This window comes from Podarcis cretensis, assembly GCF_951804945.1.
Source record: "Podarcis cretensis genome assembly, chromosome: 16".
In the NCBI taxonomy this organism is placed as follows: Eukaryota; Metazoa; Chordata; class Lepidosauria; order Squamata; family Lacertidae; genus Podarcis; species Podarcis cretensis.
The window spans coordinates 30,097,281-30,120,079 of record NC_137186.1 but is presented as its reverse complement, the minus strand read 5'-3'; the positions used below and the strand labels follow the sequence as shown (position 1 = coordinate 30,120,079).

The following is a 22,799-nucleotide window of genomic DNA, read 5'->3' as shown; positions in this document are numbered from 1 at the left end:
AACATTAGGAGAGACGCAAGGAAAATAGAAGGGTTGTGTGACTTGACAACAACTTCGAGAAAGCTATTCCAGGCTCCTCAAAGGACGAGTCTCCTTCCAGACTGAGGGGAATAGCCTGGCTATGGGGCGCAGGATGAGCATAACTGGGGGCTCATCGAAACCATCCTAAGCGGCCGCAGGAAAGGGACCATACCCTCTTCGCCTTGGGCGGAAGGATATATCTATAGCTCCCCTCAGAAACAAGTGCCCCCCTCTTCAAACTCAGCAACCCCCCAAACCCCGCCCTTTTCCCGACACCCCCCCTTGAGAAGAAAATGAGCCCCGTGCGCGTTTTTATATTTATTTTTTTTTTGAGGGGGGGGGAACTTGAAGAACGGAATAAAAGAAAACGCGGTCCACAGAGGGGACTATTTGCGCTTCGGCAAGACCCCCTGCCGTTGCGCCGCCTTCGCTCCTTTTTAGACAAGCTATCTATTTTCGATTTTATTTTTGTTGGCCTGAGGGGCGGAGGGATTTTTCCGAACGGGGTGATAGGGTCCGGGAGCCTGAGACAAGAAAAAGGAGCCGGGGGTGATGGAGCAGCAGCGTTCGGAACGGGGGTGAGGGAAGAAGGGGGGGGGGCGGTGAGCGGCGCGCCTGCGCAGTCCGCGCCCTCGCCTGTCTGCCTGCCTTCGCGGAGCAGCCAAACCCCCACCTCCCCTTGCGCGCGCGCGCGTGTATATGTGTGTGGGGGGCGCAGGCAGCGGCTCCCTTCTCTGCCGCCGGACCCACAGCGTGCCCCCTCCCACATCCCCTCCCCTTTCCTTTCCTTTTTTTTATAATTTAAACCTCTGGAGCCTTCCTGCGCTTCTCTCTCTCTCTCTTTATTTTTGGGAGTCCCCCCCTTTCTTCCTCTCTGAGAGGGCTGTTTCCCCCCCCCCCAAAACCCCACAATGGCTCAGATACTCCCCATAAGATTCCAGGAGCACTTTCAGGTGAGCAACTATTTGGGGGGTGGGGTGAGGGGAAAGGGATTCCCCCCCCCATCTTCCTTTCCCCCCTCCCCCCTCATTTCAGCCTTGAGGGGATGGGGAGTGGAGGGGAAAGGGTGGGTGGGCGGCTTGCGGCCTAGTGTGGCGGTGGGCTCCCCCCCCCCACACCTGGGGGAGGGGTTTGAATGGGGTTGAGGGGCGGGAAGACTCCTTGGAAAAGGGCGAGGGGTTCCCCTCTAGGGGGGTGGGATGGGGTGGGGAAGAGGGCCAGAGAGAACGAATTGGGCAGGCAGGCATCTCTCGGGTGGTGGGGTTGGGGTGGGGGGCTCTCATATTTCGTTTTGATAACCTTTTATTGTTTGATAACCTTTTATTGTTTCCTTTTTATAACCCTTTATTCATTCCTCCTTCAGGCAGGATGGCGCAAAGCCTGCCCTGGCTTTTAATTTGGCGCTTGGGGAATGGTGTTGGGGAGCATATATATATTTATATAGAAGACACACACACACACAGATATATATATATATATACACACACACACATGCATATTGGAAAATCAGAGCCGTGCTCTTCATTTCAATTATTTTGCCCTTGTTGCACCTGATTCTGGCTTGGTGAGGTTTCCTAGTTTTTGATGGCAGCCTTTTGCGGGTATTTGTGCAGAGTCACTGGCTGCCTGAATGACTGACTCTCATCCTCCTCCCCCTCTCTCTTTTTTTGGTGTGTATGGAGAGGGAGGCTCCGAGTTGCTTGTCTGCATTACTACACCATAAGAAATATTTGTGGGGAAGGGAGTGCAGAGAAGGACATCTTCACATTAGAGCATGGAAAACGGGCCGCACCTGCGTCCCTGCATTTCTGGTTTTCTTTTCGGCCGATCCATCGGTTGTGGGGTGGTGGCCGCGGCTTGTGTTTGGGAACCTCTGAGCCCTGCAAAGGGATCTGCAAGATGGGGAAGGATTGAGCAAATAGATTGCATCTTGTTACCGAGAACGGCAGGGCTGTGAAAATCTGTTCCCTTCTACAGTACTTCTGTCTCTTCTAGAAGCATTCTTGATGCTACTTTAAAAACAAGAACACAACGCTGCTCACTTGGAGGATGGGCTGCTGTAAGGAAATTGATCCCAGTCTCAAATAGTGAGGCAAAGACTGCAGATAGTTACGTGAAAGAACTGCTTTTTGGGGTGGGGAGAGGAGAAAGAGATTGCTCTGAATCAAGTGTAGGGGGAAGTGTTTGCTTAAGAAAAGGCAGTTTATGGCAGGAATTAAAGGAATTCTCTAAATGAATGAGAGAGCAGGAAGTGGACTTGGCAAATGCTCCCTCCTTTACCCCTCCCTTCCCCTCTTAGGACAGAGGCATCCATTTCAAAATGTGAACTGCCTGGTGACACCATGCCTTTTGTTAGTGTTTAGTACTGTGTGCTAAATTTTACATTTCTCATTTAGTGTTGTTTAGGTTTCCCCTAGTGAGTGGTGTGAGCTAAGTGCTTCATAGTTCCCAGGCACACAAGATGTAGTTGTATTACGCACTTGGTCCTATAGACGTTTCTCCATATAGCTGAGTAACAGCAACAAAAAACCGTAAAAATGAAATTGGGGTGTGGGGAGTAAGCTTAATGACTAAGGGCTTATTAGTCGGGTGCGTGTTGACTTGGAAGTAAGTTCCACTGTGTTCAATGAGACATATGCCTAGGATTGCAGCCTTAATATGCTCCCAACATTTGTACTCCACATGAGTTAAGTCTCAGATTTGGATTCACAGGAATTATTAGTTGCACATAAGTATCACATTTCTATTCAGCTTGACTTTCCAGTAGATTCCTTAACACTGCAAACCACTTTGATTCTATGGCTATCTTCAAACTTTCTTTAAAAATTCTTCTGATTTAATTCAATCATTGTTCTTCAGCTAATTGTCTTCCAGATTCCTTTTTCAGTCGATTTCGCATTCTGCATAATTTCTTCGGTTTCATTAGCCGCTGGGCTTTCTGGTCCTTCAGCTTCCCAATATTTATTTCAGTTATGTCCCTCTGTTCCTCCAAAGAGTTCCAGATGGTGTACATAGCCCCTTCCCCCTCTCCATTTTATTATCACAGCAAGCCTGTGAGGTGGTTAGACTGAGAGATGGTGGCTGCCACAAGGTCACACAGTGAAGTACATAGCTGAGTAGGGATTTATATTTGGGTCTCCCCAGTCCTAACCTGACTCAACCACTACATTGTACTACCTGGGACCTGTGCAATGTTTTAACTTGGCTGAACTTGCACAAGCCATAACACCAGCTTGGTCAGTGAGTGATGGAAACATCACTGCCATAAGTGCAATAAAGAATAAGCTGTACTTTAGTTTTGAACATGAGTGACTGCACTAAATACTGATTGGTCACTGCTGTAACAAGACAGTGTTACGCTGGCATTCCATATATAAAGGAAAAAGGTTCAGACTCGAAATACTGGATTTATGTATATTAACCAGACACAAGCTGCAGGTATAGTTTTAGAAGGGCTTGGAGTACTGACAGATTGGTGTGTATGGTGTTGGCATCTCTCAGTATCTTTCTTTCTTTGTGGGGTAAATAACATAAACAATTTTCTGAATGGGTACTCTGGGTATTCTGTTGTCCCACACAACTTCCTGGGAGACTTTCAGATCATCTACAAAGTTTTGGGAGGGGGGGGGAAGCAGACCAATTTATAATCATGTAGGCTTGGTATTTAACCCTTTACTTGCGTTTCAACAGAAAATGAGATAACTCTTTTAAAATTACATTTTAAAACTGTATTTTAACTGGAAGATAATATAGTTACAAGCACTCTTAAAATAGACTCCAGAATCCCTCAAGGTGGTTGTTGTTTTGTTAGACAACTTGGTGCAATATGTAGAGTGAATTATATCAATCTGTGGGGCATTTGCCTACCTTCTTGAGTTGTAATTCCACAGATCCTTATTGATTAGCCCAGGGATGGGGAACATGTGGCCCTCCAGATCTTATTGGACTAAAACTCCCATCATCCCTGACCACTGGCCAAGCTGGCTAGGGGCTGATGGGAACTGTGAGTTCTGGACCATCTCTGGCTTAGATGCCATTGCCAATCATAATATTGAAAGGTGCTATACAGTATTTTCATATGTAATCATAAGCCATTGCAATATCCAATACATTTTACTGTAACATTAATTACAAAAAAATCCCCACTCATTTACTGTTTAACTCAACACTTTAATAACAGAGTTGACAGTCCCCTACTATCTGACATTCTTCATCTCTCTTCACTATCGAAATCTTGCTGGCGATCATATGGGATTTTGCCCATTTAATAAACAAAACAGCAGATAGAATGATAGCCAAGTCAAATATGATCTGGTTTGTCAGCAAAAAGGCCAGTAAGTCCTCTCCCAGTCGAACCTCTTTCCCACACTCAGTGACTTTGCCTGTCCAGGGCAATTATATAGACTGTACTGTTAAAGGGGTGTCACTTTGAACTGCCCTAATGTAACCGAATAGTTTGTCTTATGCAATCTTGCCGGGAAAAATACTCTTGCACACTTTGGATAGTTAAGTTTGGTTCTGTATGGTAGAAGAAAACTCCTGATACTCAGCTTTAGGTCTTTATATATTGATCTCTGTCAATAACTCATAAACCTAAATCCATGATACACCGCCTTATCAGGCCCAAAACTATGTATGTTTGTTTTCCTGGCTAGCTTTGATATTCTGGCTGCTTTGTGGCTGCCCATTTGTTTTGGATAACATAATCCAGTAATAGTCCTACTATTTACTAAAGATGCCAACTTCAATAGATGAGCTTTGTCTCTTAACAGAAAGGATGACATACCTTATGGTACTCAGTTATTGATTTTGAATGGATCCAATCTTCTTCAGATCCATATTACCCCAAAGCTGTGCTCTGTGGAGCAGCTGACCCACAACTTTTGCCTGAAAAAAACATTTTTGAAGTATATGTGGAGTTGATTGAGTTGCCCTGGAAGTATTTGCATTTTTGTTTCTAGATCGTGGTGTAAGAGGGAAATCAAAGTACAGGCAACTCCTCACTTGTGCACAATCTATTTGAATGTGACTGCCCACGTGTGTGGGAACACAAGGCTTGCAAGGAGACCCTCCCTGGAGCCTGAAGAGGACAGAGAAGAGAGAGGGGCTTTGTTTTGGATGCTCGGCCTACCTGCCTAACAGCTGATGCGTGGGAAAGTGCCTGCTGCTGCTGCACTACCCTGTATGTCAGCTGCTAGGTGGGAAGGCTGAACGGCCTCAACAAAGCCCTGCTGTGCCTCTGGCTTGCGAGGAGACCATCCCCAGAGCCCGAAGAGGGCCACCTTGTGAGCCACAAGGACCCTCCAGGGTGTTCCCCACTTGCATACATTTTGCTTATGTGCAAGGGGCCCCTGATTGTAACCTCCACGTAAGTGGGGAGTCACCTGTAATGACGATGCTGCTCTTCAATGACTGAAATCAAGTTCCAATTCATTCAGAGGATGTAGCATAGGCACGGAGAAAGCTATGAATGCCATGGGACTTTAGTTTGGTTGTGTTGATTTTTGGAGAGTCATGGAGGAGCTAAACCTCTTCAAAAATTAAATGGAAACGTGGAAGAATATCCTGTTTGTCTGATTAAAATAGTTTGTGATGTTTAATTATTACTTTTGTGAAAGCCTGGCATAAGTAACAACTGCATGCCAGCATCTACTAGCATTCCTTGAATTTCTGATGTTTAGATCATGTAGCCTACCTGTGAGATGAGTTGTCTAAGACATTCCTGAGACAACATGCAAGGTTATGGTCTTAAGGCAAGAACCTTGGTGCAAAGCACTGAAAGCATTTTAAGTCTGCCAGCATCTTATGACAAAAATGCCATGAGCACACCTACACATTCTTCTAGATGAGTAGCTGGCAAATCATTATCTGAATAGAACTCCTCACTGACAGAATAATTTCCTAAGGAGAATGCAGTCGTGCTGAAAGTTCAAGGAGCAGCACCAAGGCTTCAAAACTGACTTCATCAATTCTCTTCATCAGTTCCATCCAGTTGTGCAGGAACAAATAGCTAGTTGAAGTCCAGGAAATAGTTTTGATTTACCAGTTTTCTGGCAATTTTTTCTCACTAATGGTTGTGTAGTAGCAAACCACTTACTTTGCATGGGCTTTGTTAGTAGGTAACAGCCAGTGTCAGAAACTGAGATATGAAAGCTTGGAGCTAAATGGCACTTTAAACATAGGTTATGGGCGCAACAATGGAATGTCTAGGCGTGCTTTTTTTAATACAGTATAACGAAAATAAAAAGCTGAAAATGAATGAATTGCAGCTAAAATAATACGTTCATTTTTCACATGGTCTAGTCCTTCCCCTGCCCAGCCCCATATATTTTTAAGAGAGTCTCTTCTCCAGTCTTCAGAGAGTAGCTGTAAGTGGGGAGGCAGAAAAAGGTCCTCCTTTTCTTCTACTCCGCAGTTTTAATCTGAAATCTTAGGTATAGTACTGCGCCCAGAGCTCAGAAACTGCTTGTGCTAATGAAATTCCCTGTTGCATAATAATAATAATAATTAATTATTAATTATTAATAATAATAATTAATAATTAATTATTAATAATAATTATTAATAATATATTTATTATTTATACCCTGCCCATCTGGCTGGGTTTCCCCAGCCACTCTGGGTGGCTTCCAACAAAAGATTAAAATACAATAATCCTTCAGATATTAAAAGCTTCCCTAAACAGGTATGCCTTCAGATCCCTTCTAAAAGTCTGGTAGTTATTTTTTCCTTTGACATCTGGTGGGAGGGCATTCCACAGGGCGGGCGCCACTACCGAGAAGGCCCTCTGCCTGGTTCCCTGTAACTTGGCTTCTCACAGTGAGAGAACTGCCAGAAGGCCATCAGCGCTAGACCTCAGTGTCTGGGCAGAATGATGAGGGTGGAGACCTAAAACATTGCGCCTAGGATGCGCCTAGAACATTGGGAGTTTTGAACACTGGTAACAGCTAAGCCCATTAACCATGGTTTACTGAACTATCCTGTGAATACAGCCTATTTGCTCCAACCTTACTTGAATGGGGAAGAAACCTACAAATGGCTGGCTTAGCATTACATCTAAACCCATGCTTGTGGTTTGTTTTGCCCAGGCAAGCCACATCTGGGAAGTGACCAAGAAACCATTGCTTCCTGCTTGTGGTTTGTTTAGGCATAACAAATCAGGGTTTTAACTTAGTGCTTATGGTATGTATCCCCACTCAAGACAAGAAGTGTGAAGCAGCAGTACTCAGGCTGCATGCACACGATAGTTCAGTTAATTCCTTGAAGCTGCACATGAAGACAGCCAGTGTAACCCCAAAGTACATGTTTACTTGCATTCCTATATTGGAGTATTTGCTGCCTATCATAATTGCACATAATTCCCACTGGAAATTGGGTACGTGAATAATATAGGTAAAGGTAAAGGTACCCCTGCCCGTGCGGGCCAGTCTTGACAGACTCTGGGGTTGTGCGCCCATCTCACTTAAGAGGCCAGGGGCCAGCGCTGTCCGGAGACACTTCCGGGTCACGTGGCCAGCATGACAAAGCTGCATCTGGCGAGCCAGAGCCGCACACGGAAACGCCGTTTACCTTCCCGCTGGTAAGCGGTCCCTATTTATCTACTTGTACCCGGAGGTGCTTTCGAAAATCTGCCTGTATAGAATCTCTTCTTCTGTATGGGGGGGGGGTATTCCTTTTCCTACATATGAACATTAAATGCAATTTTAAAAAAGCAGCCAACACCTTGACTAAAGAAGCCCCTTGTGTACTGCTGTAAATGTAATGTGGCCTCTTCTCCCCCACCCCCAGTCCCTCCAGTTGTATATCTCCTGCTGTATCTGGAGAGCTCACCTTGCTGCAGTGTATCTAAAACATAATCTCAAGGAGACTTTGATTCTGTGTTCTTCCTTCCCTAAGCTTCGCTCAGGCTTGTTCACATTTACTCAGAAAATAAAAGTGCAGTGCTTCTCCTGAAGATGCTCACTCCTTCACTTTGAAGGCTCTGCAAGAGTACAGAGTTGGTTGTGAAGACCACTTCTCTGCTTTGTTGTTGTTTAGTCGTTTAGTCGTGTCCAACTCTTCGTGACCCCATGGACCAGAGCATGCCAGGCACTTCTGTCTTCCACTTCTCTGCTACACAATAGTAAAAGGGATAGTCTTAATTTAGCCTTCAAGACAATTTGGCCTTCAAGGCTTGGTGTGTAGGGGAGAATTCCATCCTGATCTGCTAACCATGGCTAAAATGTGCTTGCAAAGTATGGTTTGGGCTACCTGTGATTTTGCGTTACATGTGCTGAAGTTCTTGCTAATCGTTGAATAATTAGAAACTGAAGAGGGAGGTGTGGGAGATGACTAGATATGTGTGGCTGGGGTTGCAGGCATCGAGGCTTGAAGAATAGTTGTTCATTCCATCCCCCAGCACAATGACTGATTAGACTTGGCTTTGTCTTTAAATAAACCTGAAGCCTTGCAAGCCCTTTAGAGGGAATGACCTTTGTTTGGGGGCAGCTTGACAGGCCCTTTGGAGAGTTAAGTTTTTCCACCACTACCACCCCAGGCAATTGCAGGGGAAAGGCTGTAATAACTGGAGATTCTCTTAATTTCTTCACTGGGATGAGGCAATATGTTACAGAATAGTAGCAAGCTTTTCACCTCTCCACAACTCTTCATCATGCAAGGTGTTACACAAAATAGGGGTGGAGAAAATAAAGAAGATGTAGTAGAAAAATGAAGCTGGATGTTGCAGCTTTAAGACCAGTTTTTAGAAGCTCTGTACATTTATCAGTTACTTCAGTTGTGGAACACTGTACATCACTGTGGAATACCTTGGGCAAAAAGGTTCATGACTGAATTGGAAAAAGAAAAGTGTGTATAATGGAGAAGTGTCCAAATATTTACAGGTCTGTGAAAAGAATAACTATTGCAGTAATTGCTCTCTTTGCAGTTTCCCCTGGGGATTACTTGGCCTTTTATCTATCTTTGTCAGCTAGTAGAATATTGGTAGAGTTACAGAGCTGGTCTGACTACAGAAAAACTTCATTTAATAGGAACACCGAGGGGCGGATATAAAGTGACCTGCCCAGAACATTGAGCCAGATTAAAGGCCCCCTTAGGGCCTTCAGATTTCCACCTTTCTGAAAATAGCTTATATAGATACCTTCCCATGCTTCTGCCATTGCTACTGAAGAATCTAAGACCCTTCATGTTTGTGAATGTGGAACACAGACGCTGTAGGATCTGATTGTCACCTCTAGTCAGCCCAATTAGGGCTGTACAAGATTGAATGATCTCTGCAGGACTATATGAGATTGAATAATCTCTGCAGATTTAAAGATGGTACAGCAAGTATACTGATGTGTTTGTGGGCAGGACTTGAAAATTTCATGAAAGCTGTACCAGATAAATCAGAAGGGACTGTTTTGATAGTAGCCCTTATTTCATACAAAGGTGTGATCAAACTTTTAGTTATGGAATTACTTCTCTTTTGGGTGGGGTTTGTGTGTAGGTGGTATGCAGAAGGAAACACACTTTGAATTATAGAAGGGGTAATACAACATTTCTATTAGCTGCTATTTTTATGCCTATTACAAACCGTTTCCAGTCATGTCTCATGAGAACAGCATGTAAGTGCAGTAAAAACTGCCTGTTGATGTAAGAATGGAACGTTGCCATAACTGGATGGCAAATAAATATGGCAAGGGGTAACCTCTTCTTGCTTATTTGGTGTTCCATGATAAAACTTGGAAATATGTTTGTCTCTCTCAGTAAACAGTTTGCTTATGTGCTGTATATACACTGTGCTCAAAGCTGCTGACAGAAAGCAGACAAATACAATGAGCACAGTATTTTAGATACTGTTTTTAGGCCACCTTTCATTCCATAGGATCATGGGCAGTGTATACAAGATATAAAAACAATGCAACATTAAAACATTGCAAACAGGACACTAAATTCAGCAGCAGTCATAAAATAAAAGTGAAGCTTTAGATGTAACTCAGATGCCTGGGTATAAACAGAAATTCATCTTTAACTCATGCTGGAGAATTGGCAAAGAGGGAGGCAGCTGCATTTCAAACAGTAGGTAGTTTCACAAGCAGGTGCCACCACAGAGAAGGCCTTCTCCTGTGTCACTACACAATGGACTTCACCCTGAGAAAAGACAACTCATCAGATATCAATGCTTAAGTTAACAGATATGGGAAGAGACACTCCTTCATGTATTTGGGTCCCAAGTCTTGTCAGGATTCAGCTTCAGTTCACTGGCTCTCATCTAGCACCTGTACAGCTTCTCCTGATATTAAGATCATGTTGGGTGTTGGCAACATATTGATGAACTTATACTTCAAATCTCTGAATGACTTCACCTGGTGGCCTTGTACAGATACTAAACAGCATGGGGGACAAGAGGTAACACTCTGGATTCCACAGCATATATACCATGGAATTGAGCAGCAGTTTCACAATGCTACTCTCTGGTTGCAGTCCTACAGAGAGGGTCAAGTCTCTCAGCCCACAAAGCTGCCTCAGGAGGATACAGTGGTCAGTGGTTTCAAACGTCACGAAGAGATCCAGGAGAATCAACAAAGGTTGCACTCCTCCCATCTGTCTCCCAGAACACTTCATGAATTGGGGTGATCAAGGTGCCAACCCCAGATTAAAGTGAGCCTAGATATTCCATTTTTTTCTACCACCCCTCTCACAGAGAGGCATCTCCCCCACCCCCAGGCTCACAATAGCCATATTAAACATTAGAATACTGACAATATAATATGGACAATTGGAACATTAAAAATTAAATCCAGCAATTCGTATTAAGAGGTCTAAGGGTAAGATGTATATCCCAGATTGCAGCAAAAGAAAAAGATGAAACAGACAAAATTGAATGAATGAGCCTCCAACCCTAACAAACTGATGGATCTTCGTAATTTTCTTCTGTCCAATTGTACCAAGGAATGTAATTGAACATTTATAGTATAAAAAAATCTAATGTGAATATGACAAGCTAAATTTAAGAACTTGCAAGCCCAGTCCTTCCTTATCCTACTCTCTCAACGGGATGTTGGAGAAACTAATCGGGGTGTTGGAAAAACTTTAAATTGATTAATACAGCACCTCTAATTTGCTGCAACTTGCCTGCCTTCCAGCTATCAGTTCCTCTCATTTTTAATGCATGTTTTGCTAAATAATTTTAGAAAGAAATAATCATACTCAAGGGCTTAGTGGATCCTTCCTTTGCTTTTTGTTGGACTTCTGTGTGTTGATGGTTCCTGGTTCACAGTTAACTGTGATCAGTTTACTGTTGTCTAAAGCGAAATATCTTAAGTAGACAATCTTCAGTAGAAACTTTTGAGTCTCGTGCTGCTGACAAATGTACAATGTCTCTGGCTGGTTCCCCACAGCAAAATGCTTGAAAATGGTTGTCTTTATTGGGGGAAGGATCATAGCTTGGTGGTTGAGCATCTCCTTTGCATGCAGAAGGCCCCAGGATCAGTCATTGGCATCTCCAGGTAGGGCTGGGGAAGTCTCGCTGCCTGAAGCCCCAGAGAGCTGCTGGTGCTCAATATTGGCAGTACTGAGCTAGATGGACCCAGTGGTTTGACTCTGTACTAGCAGGTTCCTGTCTTTCTAGGACAAGTCTACAGGGTTGCTGACGGAAAACCTAAAGCAAGGAACTTCCCTCTGTCCCATTCACTGAATGGATTTAAAATGAGGAGTACTGAAGTTGCACACAGGCCACAACGTTCTACTTCCTGTTGGTGCGGATAAACTTGCTTCAGTGTATAGACTTGCAATACACTAAACATGTTGCCATTTATGGCATACAATCCAGCTAATAAACGCTGGAATAATAAATATGGGGAAGATTAGCACAATAGCTTGGGAACGTAACCCTGCAAAAACATTCAGCAAGAATGTGAAGGTCATGTGTGTTTGAGATGTGCAAGTTGCTATGAAATCTGGAATAAAGCAACTAGATTGAGCGAAACTAGAAATGTTGAACCCTGCTTCAATATTGGGGGAATTGGTACCATGTAATATAGTGTATAACGGAGGGTTTCCATGCCAGAGATGCCAGTGGCTCTGAGTCAATATATGTTAACAAACTGCTCTGGTAACTAGGAATCTATTTCCAGAGAGGTGGGTGTGTTGACGCTGTGTTGAAGCAAAAACAGAATATTGTGGTACCTTAAATAAACAACATGTTAAAAGATTTAACAAATGAATTGTATCATCTTTCATGGTCTCGCATCCACTTCACAAGAGAAGAGCACAAGAAGAGCTCTGCTGGATCACACCAAAAGCCCATCTAGCCCTCCAACCTGTTCTCACAGTGACCTACCGGTTGCTTCTGGGAAGTCCACAACCAGGTCCTTCGTGCATTTGATGAAACGGGTGCCAGCCCACAAATATTTATGACCTAATTCATTTGTTAAGTATTGAAGGTGCCACAAGACACTGCTTTGTTCTTGTAGGAATTGGTTGGATCTGGTCCTTGGTTTGAAGAGAATGTTGACTACTATTTCACATATAATGTAGCCTTCATTACGTTTACTCAGGATGGGGATAAGATGGAGATAGTAGCCAGGTTTATGCAACACACAGTGAGGATTCATGAAAGCTATACAACACTGACTTAAGTGTTAGATGAAGGCTGTTGGTTGCTTGGCTTTTTGGCTTTTTTTGGTGAGTTGTTTTTCTGTATTGAACCCTACTGGAATCTTGTACATATGCCAATAACGGTTTGAGAATCTGACTACTATTAATTTCACTGGGTGCAAGCTATGCATCCCACCTACAACTGGTTGTTAAAAATGTAAATAGTCAATGGGCTGGGTTGTGAACATGGTGCATAGTGAAGCAGTCCCATGAACACTGCAAATCTTTGCATGGATATACCTGATCCATATTCACAAATAGCTTATCTGCCCCTACATCTAATGTAATAGAGTAGTTCTTGAAGGTTTAAGTGAGCCACACTGTGAAGAAACACCAACTCCATGATCACAGTGAGTTGCCTTCTGATCACAAAGATATATGTAAAACCTGTGTAGTCAACTGCTCCTAATACCACTTTCCCCAGAGAGAAGTGTCTGTTCTACGAATAAACAGTGATGGCATGGTGGCATTTTGCCACGTACAGATTTCCCCGCCAAGCAGTCCTTGTCTGTGGTCATGCAAGGTTTTTACCAATACTTTTCTTTTTTTTACAGCTCCAAAATCTTGGAATTAATCCAGCAAACATTGGATTCAGTACCTTAACAATGGAATCTGATAAATTCATATGTATTCGAGAAAAAGTTGGTGAGCAAGCACAGGTTGTGATCATAGACATGAGCGATCCAACCACTCCTATCAGGCGCCCAATCTCTGCAGAAAGTGCCATCATGAATCCAGCTTCTAAAGTAATTGCTCTGAAAGGTAAGTTTTATTTTCTTTGCATTGTCTTGGGAGGATTGTTGTGCAGCAGCACATGTACTGGTTCTGCTTTGAACCCGTGTGCAGTATGTTAAGATTTGGTTGCATTTTGGTAACCATTGTATCAGTCAGGGAATGCTGTAAATAATGGGATTGAGTTGTACTAGGAATGAAGTGGCTTGGAAAGTTTGCTTAATGTAGGACTTGTCAAAGCAAATTATTAGGTTAATTTTAAGATGACATTGCTATTGTACAGTAAGCTTTGAATTATTTTTTTCAAGGCTGGGAAAATCAGTAGGCACCACCAATTCCAATACCTCTGGGTATCTTTTCCAGCCAAGTACTGCTTTTGCAGGGCAGTATTTTGGGGTGGCAGGGAAGGCAAGTGTCTACCAAATAAAGCTTGGATTGTGTTGCATGTTTGGTTTAAAGTCCTAAAACTGAAAAAGTAAAGCTTCTGTTGCAGCTAGTCCTAGAAGCTATGTGATCTTCCAGGCGCTGCCTAATCACCATGTAAAAATATCCATACCCAAGCAGATGCAAAAACTCATTGGTGTCTAATATATAAAATGGTTTCACTTTCACTGACTGTGTACTTTCTTTCCTGCATTCTTGTCTTAAAACAGATGGTGAGTTAACTTTGTACTGACACACTTCATGTTTAATAGTTTTGGAATGGTCTCATCTCATAAAAAGTACTAAATTCTGCAGGAGGCAATTTGGCATGCCACTTGTAGAGAGAATTGTAATCTAGATGCTAAAATTTTGAGTTTGGGCAAACGAAACTATTTATCCTCTGAAACCACTTGTGACTTGATGGTAGTAACTGTACCAATAGATGGTTAAATCCAGTCTTAACCACAGTACAGTTAACTGACAAAATCAAGTCGCAATACTTTTATGAGAGACCTTTGCTGGCATGGTGTCTTGTGTGCTAGTCACTTCTTTTATTTTAAATGTGGTACTTGGTCTTAAAAGTCCATGGCAACGCTCGCAGGGGTCCACGATGCTACTTCAAAAATTGGCTTGCATTGAAAATCTGTGAACAACTCGGAAGTACGTAGGCAGCTGCCACTTAGAATGCCCAAGCTCACCAAAACACCTTGTTGGTAGCAAAGGGCTGTGAGTGGACAACATGGGACTAATAACCCCAGTGTTAACTTTGACATAGTACACATAGTACACTTTGATTCAGTACACACACAGTGCTTTAATTCTAATTGTCTTGGCCCCCTGTGAATCAAACTCTTGGCCAGAAGAGCTAATATTTTGTGATATCCCTTGACATAACTACCTAATACACTATTTTGTTGCTATACCACGTGTGCTAACCCCAGAGATGCAAGTAATTGAACATAACTTAGTGTCTCATCTCCTCCCTCAATCTCCATCAAGAGCTCTTGCAGCATTACCACGTCACTTCCCACTTTCTTCTTTAAAAGAGTGTTCAGAAATAAAAGTGTTCAGATGAGTGGCCATGACAGCACATAATTATTTAGGAGGAGCAGTAACAGGGTTATAGCTTGCCCAGAAACCTATTACCCCAACAGAAATGGAGACCGACGTGTATTAAAATGTGTAGGAAATGTTGCTTTAGAAAAGCACTTAAATGTTCCCTGCAGATGGGAGTGTGGTGCTGGCAAACCAACTGCGTATTATGTCTGTCCTGAAGCTCAGGTTCCTTGTGTGAACAGTGAACATACATTACCAGTCCCTCAGAACTGTGATAAGAGTATGGTGCGTGCATACAAATTGCATTTCTGGATTGCATGTGGCATTCCTACAGTGATCAAAGCATTATTGTCCTTGTATGGATGTATCCTGTGTTTGTAATGTACCGTGAGAGCACTTCCAGTGATCTGTGTTGGAACAGAATGGGGGGACGTAGTACTTTTCATAGGGCATTTCCATACACAAAGCATGGGAATGCAAAAAGGCAATTTCATACTCTACTCTTGCAGAGATGTAAAGTGTTCATAAAGCCTCTCCCCCTTCTCCCAAATTTGTCACCTGAGTAGATGTCTGGCTTTTAGTTAAGATAAGCAATGTAATTAAATGGTTCTTTTTATTATTATATATAAAAAAACTTGCTGCTTTATACTTAGTATTTTTTTGAGGTGAGAATCCATCGTGGGCAAGCTTCTGTAGTGGGATGATGACATATGATCAGTTCTGCTGGAAGAAACTTTACTTGAGAGTGGGGGTGAAATTGTTGCATGTTGCTCTTCCCCTAAATTCTGTTGGAGCATTCCAGTCCTAGCAGCTTACTCGAACATGAGTGTGCTTGTTAGGGCTCTTCCTGCTCTTGGCATGCTCTCTCCATAACGGTTTTGTGCAAAGAAATTGTAGTTGAAAAAGCCACCATTATCACCAAGTGGGAGGATAGAATCTGCTTGCATCTGTCTCATGGCCCCCTTTGCCTTGCTGTCTACATTCCCACCCCGCCCCCGTACATGTATGTGTAAATAAACTCCACAACTGTGACGACTTTTTATGCATCTGACTTGGGCTCTTGCCCACCAATGGCTAAGCCATAATCTAGCCTTTAAGCTTCCTCCAATACTTTGTTTTTGCTGCAAGAGACCAGAACTGCTATCCCTTGAAATTTGGTAAACAAAAATTGTACGCATTCCAATTGCTTGTCAGGAACACACTGCTGAAGAGCGAGTGCGTTACAGTACCTTTTTTGTATTTAAATCTGACAGCATTAGTCGTCTTCACTATATTGCTTTAATAGCAGGGCTGCATTCATAAAGTTGGGAGTTGGCACAGTAGTTCAAACATATGTGTCAAAGAACCCTTTGAGGAAAAGATGTCTAAAATTAGGCATAAAATTAGCTTAGGCCAAGAGAACTCCCCCAGCCTCTTTTAGTTGCTTAGAAAAAACACACTCAACCCCCCCCCCCCCGTCAAAGGGTTACCTTACATGCAGTTGAAATAAAAAGTAAAGGCTGAGGAATGCAATGAGAGTCAAACCTTTCAGGGACACTGTACACAGAGGTGAAAAAACAAGATTTTGATTGAGTGCGGTGACTCTTTGGCATGCCTGAGGTAAGTTGTAGGGGGAAATATCATGGGGTTCCTAATGAAATACACAAACCCCTACCCTGATTACTACTGCTTTTTGTCAATCAGGCCCACGTTGTAAATTGTAGCTGAGAAGACTCTTGGAGAATAAGGGGAGCTTGGCACCTTGCACTTCAGGCACTAATCTTAAGGGACTGCAAGCAGCTGCATTTCCTTAGGATCATTTAGAAAAAGCTGCTTCCTTCTGGATCCCTTTTAGTCCATGTCCAGCTCGGCAGCCATGAATTACTGCGGGCAATGGCCCAAGGATATGTTGGCACCTGTCTGTCTCAGGAGACAATGGAGAGTGCGCCTCTGGGGGTGAGATTAAGCTGTTGGAAGGTTTCAGCACTTCTGTAGCTGTAGAGACTGATACAGAAGAGACATGTTTTGTTGTAGCTAGGGCAGGTGAAGGTGTCCAGTTGCGCTGCTTCACATGCACCATGGCGTGCAAGGATAGTTCTCTTTGTCTTTTGCCATCAGAAAGAAATGGTGCCTTACTACTCTTGCATATTTATTTATTTGTTTGTCTCCTCTCTCTTTTCCTCCTCTTACTCTCCCGCATCGCGTCCCTTAGCCTCTGGAGAAAAGTAGTAGCTACCAATCAGCCTTGGTTCTGTATGGGAATCATTACTCTTTGCTGATCTCATTAACATTCTAGATCTGCAAAGAAACGGCAATTTGGGGAAGGAATTGTGTGTTTGTGTGATATGCGCAAATCTCCTTACTCTTGACACAGATGCTTCCAGGTAATATATGAGGAGATATCCAATTGAGAATTCTCTGCTTGGACTACTGGACACTGATCTGCTCTAGTGCCAATAGTGTCATACTGCTTGACACCCACCAGTAACACTGTGCACCCTGAAAGTTTTTTAAAAAAGAAAGATCAAGGATCTGGTTAGTAACTTTCAGTGACATTGTATGTTTGTCAGTAATGCAAGACTCAAAAGCTTCTGGAGATTTTTAGCTTACGACAGCAGTAAACTGATCACAGTTAACTGTAGAACAAGCCAGTTTTCAAATAACTTTTAGGTTATGTTTCTAAGAAAACAGATATTAAGCAATTACCCCACCACCACCAAGCAGACCTTCATCTGATGGGAATAGCGTTGCTCAATGTCTGCTTCTCAAAATCCTATCTATTAAATATTGACTTCTGCTTCCTTGGAAGCCTAGAGTCAAGGGTTGCATCTTTAGGAAATGCAGTGAGTTCTTGTCCTCCTTTTGAAGAAAGGTCATATTTCCATTTTTGGTTGCCTTACCTGCTGGGTTTCTAATGTCTTACAGATGACACAATGCTACCCTTCTCAAGGAACAGAAAATTGCACATAACAGCATTGTTTATGGTGTTAAGCCACTTAGGTTCACACTGGTGTGTTACTCAATAATGACTATGGGTTGAAAAGTAGGACAGTTGGCATCCTAAGAATAAGGATCCTGTTTTGAGCAGTATTGAAAAATGTCTTTTTTAATATGCTGCACTCTAAACAGCCCATTCTGAAATATACCTTTACTTTTGAGAGGGGGGATTTTGCCCCAAAGAAACTTGGGATTTTGAGGCAAAATGTTGAAGGAGAATGTTTGAAGAGTTCATCTCCTGGCTTCCTCATTTGCCACTGTGCCATAAACTTCAATATTCCTACCTACCTTCTCTCTCACCCAACTTTCCTAATGAGGCTTTGTCTTGAAAGACTGGAAGTGAAGTGCAGATATTACCAGATACGTTTTGCATCTACATGGGGATCCTACACTTTCCTTGAATTCTAAACAAGTTAGCACAAGGCTTAGCGCTAAAAAAATAAGCACTTGATAAACTTATGGCCAGAGTGAACATAAGAACCTGCTGCATCAGGCCAGTGGCCCATCTAGTCCAGCATCCTGTTCTCACAGTGGCCAACATGATGCCTATGCGATGTCCGAAAGCAGGGCCCAAGCACAACAGCTGTTTTCCCTCCTGCCATTTCCAGCAACTAGTATTCAGAGGCATGCTGCCTCCGACAGTGGAGGTAGAACAGCCCCTGTGGCTAGTAGCCATTGTTATTGTCATTCTATGTGGATTTGTCTAATCCTCTTTTAAAGCCATCCAAGTTGGTAGTCATCACTGCCTCTTACGGGCACTGAAATATATGGGATTGGGTAAATTTCTACTTCGTTATTGTCACAGTTTGGTATGAATGATCCTTCATCCTCTACTTGAAATGTTCTAAATTATGCTGGATCCACACATGCGGTGCTACAAAGTGGTAAAATGAACTGTGCCACTTCAGCTAAAGGTAGGAGAGCTTACAAAAATATGGTTTCCTCCCAATTGTTGTCTGAAGTTGTGCTGCCCAGTTTTTTAAGCACCTCATTCTGCTGCATCTGTAGCTGAGGCCTTTGACTTTGGATATTTCCAAACGTCTTTCTACAAAAAAGATTGTGTTGGAGTAGGGATAGCTATTGCTTAACATTTTTGGAGGGCTATGATTCTCTTTGTCTTTCTGTCTTGTATGCCAGCGGGGAAAACACTCCAGATCTTTAACATTGAGATGAAAAGCAAAATGAAAGCACACACGATGGCAGAGGAAGTGATCTTCTGGAAATGGATTTCTGTGAATACCGTTGCCTTAGTGACAGAGACTGCAGTTTATCACTGGAGTATGGAAGGAGACTCTCTGCCCCAAAAGATGTTTGACAGGCACGCCAGTCTTGCAGGCTGCCAAATCATCAATTACAGAACTGATGAAAATCAGAAGTGGCTGCTCCTGATAGGAATCTCTGCCCAGGTAAGGAAAGCTGTGGAGTGCAGAGGGTTCAAAAGCATGCATTGAAGCATGTGGACTGTAGAAATTGGGAGACTAGAAGCCAAAACATTTTTGTGACAGCTGAGCTGGAAAGCAGAACTACTGAACATACAGTGAACTTGTAAGCTGTGGCATGGGGATGCTTCTGTTCTGTTGAATTAGTGGTTGGAATCTCTTGATGGGAGGCGCAGGATAAGAGGCTCTAAATGGATTAAGGATCTTGACACTTCAGGCTCTTAAGTGCTTGCTGTCCATTTAACGACTGTGATGCTTGCTCCATTAGCAAAATCGTGTGGTTGGTGCCATGCAGCTGTACTCAGTGGATCGAAAAGTTTCCCAGCCTATAGAGGGACATGCAGCAGCCTTTGCAGAATTCAAAATAGAAGGCAATGCCAAGCCTTCCACCCTCTTCTGTTTTGCTGTGCGAAGCCCTGCAGGAGGCAAGGTAAAAGCCTTTTTATACTTGATCATTGCCTTTGTTGCTTACAGCTGCTTTTGGGCATAAGATCCAAGACGATAAACCATTTAAATGAAGTTCCTCAACCCCTCTGTAGTAAGAGCTTGCACCAGTGTGGTCTGTGCAAGTCCTTATGAAAAATCAAGAGATCTTAGCTGCGCTTCAGGGTTTAGGATGGAACACTTGATGCTGATACTGCATCTCTCTTTAAGGCACGAGTAGTCAATGTGGTGCCATTCAGTTGTTGCTGGACTCTTATCATCCTTGGCCATTGGCAGTGCTGGCTGAGGCTGATGGGAGTTGTAGTCCAAAACTTCTGGTGTGCAACATGTTTTTCTGCTTTAAGGTGTCTCACCATAATAGACCATTTTGAATTGTAGCCTCAAAGTGCCAGTCAACATAGCCTTAATTTGGGCTGTAGAGCCAATACTACAGAACAGGCACATCCAACCTCTAAGAGACTGCAATCTACTCCCACTATAAAAAAACCTAGCAGTGATCTTCCCATTGGATTGACCAGAGTTGTTGAGCTTTGCTTTTTTGGTGGGGGGGGGGGGGATGAGCTCAGTCGGGGTCTCGGGACCAGGATCGACCAGGGACATCCCGCGATCGACCAGTAGATCGTGATCGACATGTCGGACATCCCTGCTATAGAACATTTAAACTTTGTGAAGAATGGAGAACGCTTAAGAAAAATCCATACCATTATTTTTAACAGTTTTCCATTCTGAGGAACACCTGATTTGAGTGAGCTTTTCTCCTTTCAACTAAACAATTGATTTATAACCCTGTGGTGTTTCCCCAGCTGCATATAATTGAAGTGGGTCAACCTGCTGCTGGAAACCAACCCTTTGTCAAGAAAGCTGTTGATGTCTTTTTCCCTCCAGAGGCTCAAACGGATTTCCCAGTGGCAATGCAGGTAATGAATTGAGGAGTGTGTTTAAGAGGAGTATGGCATGGCCGAAGCATATCAAGTGCAGCGGTAGTATTGCATGCCCTTTTTAGCCCATAAACAACTGTTGTGTCAGAAAAATATGAACTTTATTCCAAACGCTTACATGCTGCCTTGCAGGGTGAAGCCCTCCCAGGGTGCCTTGCAAAAGATTGGTTGTGTGTGTGTGTATATTCAAGATCATTCAGTGTCCTGTACATAGCAGAGGCTCTTGAATGGAGTTGTATCCAGGCATGATAAACACGTGCAAGGATGCTGTTTACTCCCACTCTGATGGCAATGCCAGTTGGTAACTCTTAGGCAGCTGTCAGCTGGAGCTGTATCCAGACACAATTGAATACAACTCTCCACATTACCATATCAGTGTGTACAGTTGGTTTAAATGATACAGAATTGAGCGAGGCCGATGTTTAATGCAATTTGTCTGAGTTTATAGCACTGCTAGGCCAGGATCCAAACAAGCATGTAACTAGGCTGGATTGGATGCTGTAGTCCTATAAAGCAAGCCAGTCTTAAACTTTAAAGGCGGCTTAGCTTAATCTGTTTATGACAGAATGGTGGAGGAGGGGTGGAGGCCTGCTGTTCAAAATTGCTGAATACACACAAGCCCTTAGAGTTGCACCTAGAGTGGAACTTCCTTGAAACTGAAAGCTGGATCTGAGCTTCTTGCAGCCATAGTGGCTTGCCCAAGGTCTTAAGTGCTTCAGTTTCACAGCTGAACTAGAGATTGACTTGTATTGACATAAAGGCTCAGCTCCCCAGTCTAAAAAATAGCCATAGCTGTTAACAAGTATGAAATAATCCACTTGCACAATAAATTGAGTTTTTGCTGCTGTGCTAGGAAGAAGCTTAAGTTAACTAGTGCAGGGGTCAGCAAACGTTTTCATTAGGGAGCCAGTCCACTGTCCCACACACCTTGTGGGGGGCCGGACTATATTTTTTTTTGAGGGGGGGAATGAACGAATCCCTATGCCCCACAAATAACCCAGAGATGCATTTTAAATAAAAGGACACATTCTGCTCATGTAAAAACATGCTGATTTGGAAGGTGATTGGGCCGAATCCGGCCCCCGGGCCTTAGTTTGCCTACCCATGAACTAGTGAATAACTTCTGAACTGTCCTGGTTAACCTTGTCTCTTTCTTGTACATTTGGTAGATTGGAACAAAGCATGGTGTTATCTATCTGATCACAAAATATGGATATATTCATATGTACGACTTGGAATCTGGAGTGTGCATCTACATGAACCGTATTAGTGCAGACACTATCTTTGTAACTGCACCTCATGAACCTACCTCAGGAATTATTGGTGTAAATAAAAAAGGACAGGTAAGAATGATGCCTATTGTTTTTGTCCATGAAGTTTTCTTGGCAGGGATACTGGAGTGGCTTGCCGGTTCCTGCTCCAGGTGGATCGCGTTTAGTCAAAACTCTCCACTATGACCTGTCCATCTTGGGTGGCCCTTCACAGCATAGCTCATAGCTTCTTTGAGTTATTCAAGCCCCTTTGCCATGATAAAGGAAATCAGCCCTGAGTGTTCACTGGAAGGGCAGATCCTGAAGCTGAGGCGCCAATACTTTGGCCACCTCATGAGAAGAGAAGACTCCCTGGAAAAGACCCTGATGTTGGGAAAGATGGAGGGCACAAGGAGAAGGGGGTGACAGAGCATGAGATGGTTGGACAGTGTTCTCGAAGCTACTAACATGAGTTTGACCAAACTGCGGGTGGCAGTGGAAGACAGGAGTGCCTGGCGTGTTCTGGTCCATGGGGTCATGAAGAGTCGGACACAACTAAACAACAAGAAGAATGATGCATGAAACTTCTCAGCTGTAGATTAGCCATCACTTCAGTGTCTGCTTACTGTAATGCTGTCATTTAGGCTCTGAATCCTGACTGCTTTATCAGATCTAGGTGGCGGCTTTCCTTAAGTCACCACTTTGCTGGGCTCTGCACTGACGCTTAGGGATTTCAGCTCATTGGTTCAAAACGGTGAAGAAGCCATGTAATGTCCTGAAGTAAGACCTCAAGTTCCCAAGCATGCATTCTCTAATGATCCGGATTACAGCCTGCATTGGAGGTGTCGATGCATGTACATGTATTGTTGTTAACAAATCAGATA

General features: G+C 43.3%; 1 protein-coding gene across 4 annotated transcripts in view; it reads left to right on the top strand.

Moving 5' to 3' along the window:
* The first annotated feature begins 634 nt into the window (after positions 1-634).
* Positions 635-22,799, top strand: part of LOC307204662 (clathrin heavy chain 1-like) — a 58,487-nt gene continuing 36,322 nt past the window's right edge. For 3 of the 4 annotated variants that reach the window (XM_079956348.1, XM_079956345.1, XM_079956347.1), the window contains exons 1-6: positions 635-974; positions 13,212-13,419; positions 18,982-19,250; positions 19,552-19,713; positions 20,531-20,644; positions 21,835-22,008. In XM_079956348.1, coding sequence (XP_079812474.1) covers positions 933-974; positions 13,212-13,419; positions 18,982-19,250; positions 19,552-19,713; positions 20,531-20,644; positions 21,835-22,008 — 969 coding nt within the window. In that variant the 5' untranslated portion in view covers positions 635-932. The remainder of the gene's footprint in view (positions 975-13,211; positions 13,420-18,981; positions 19,251-19,551; positions 19,714-20,530; positions 20,645-21,834; positions 22,009-22,799) is intronic. The other variant, XM_079956346.1, reaches the window with a different exon arrangement.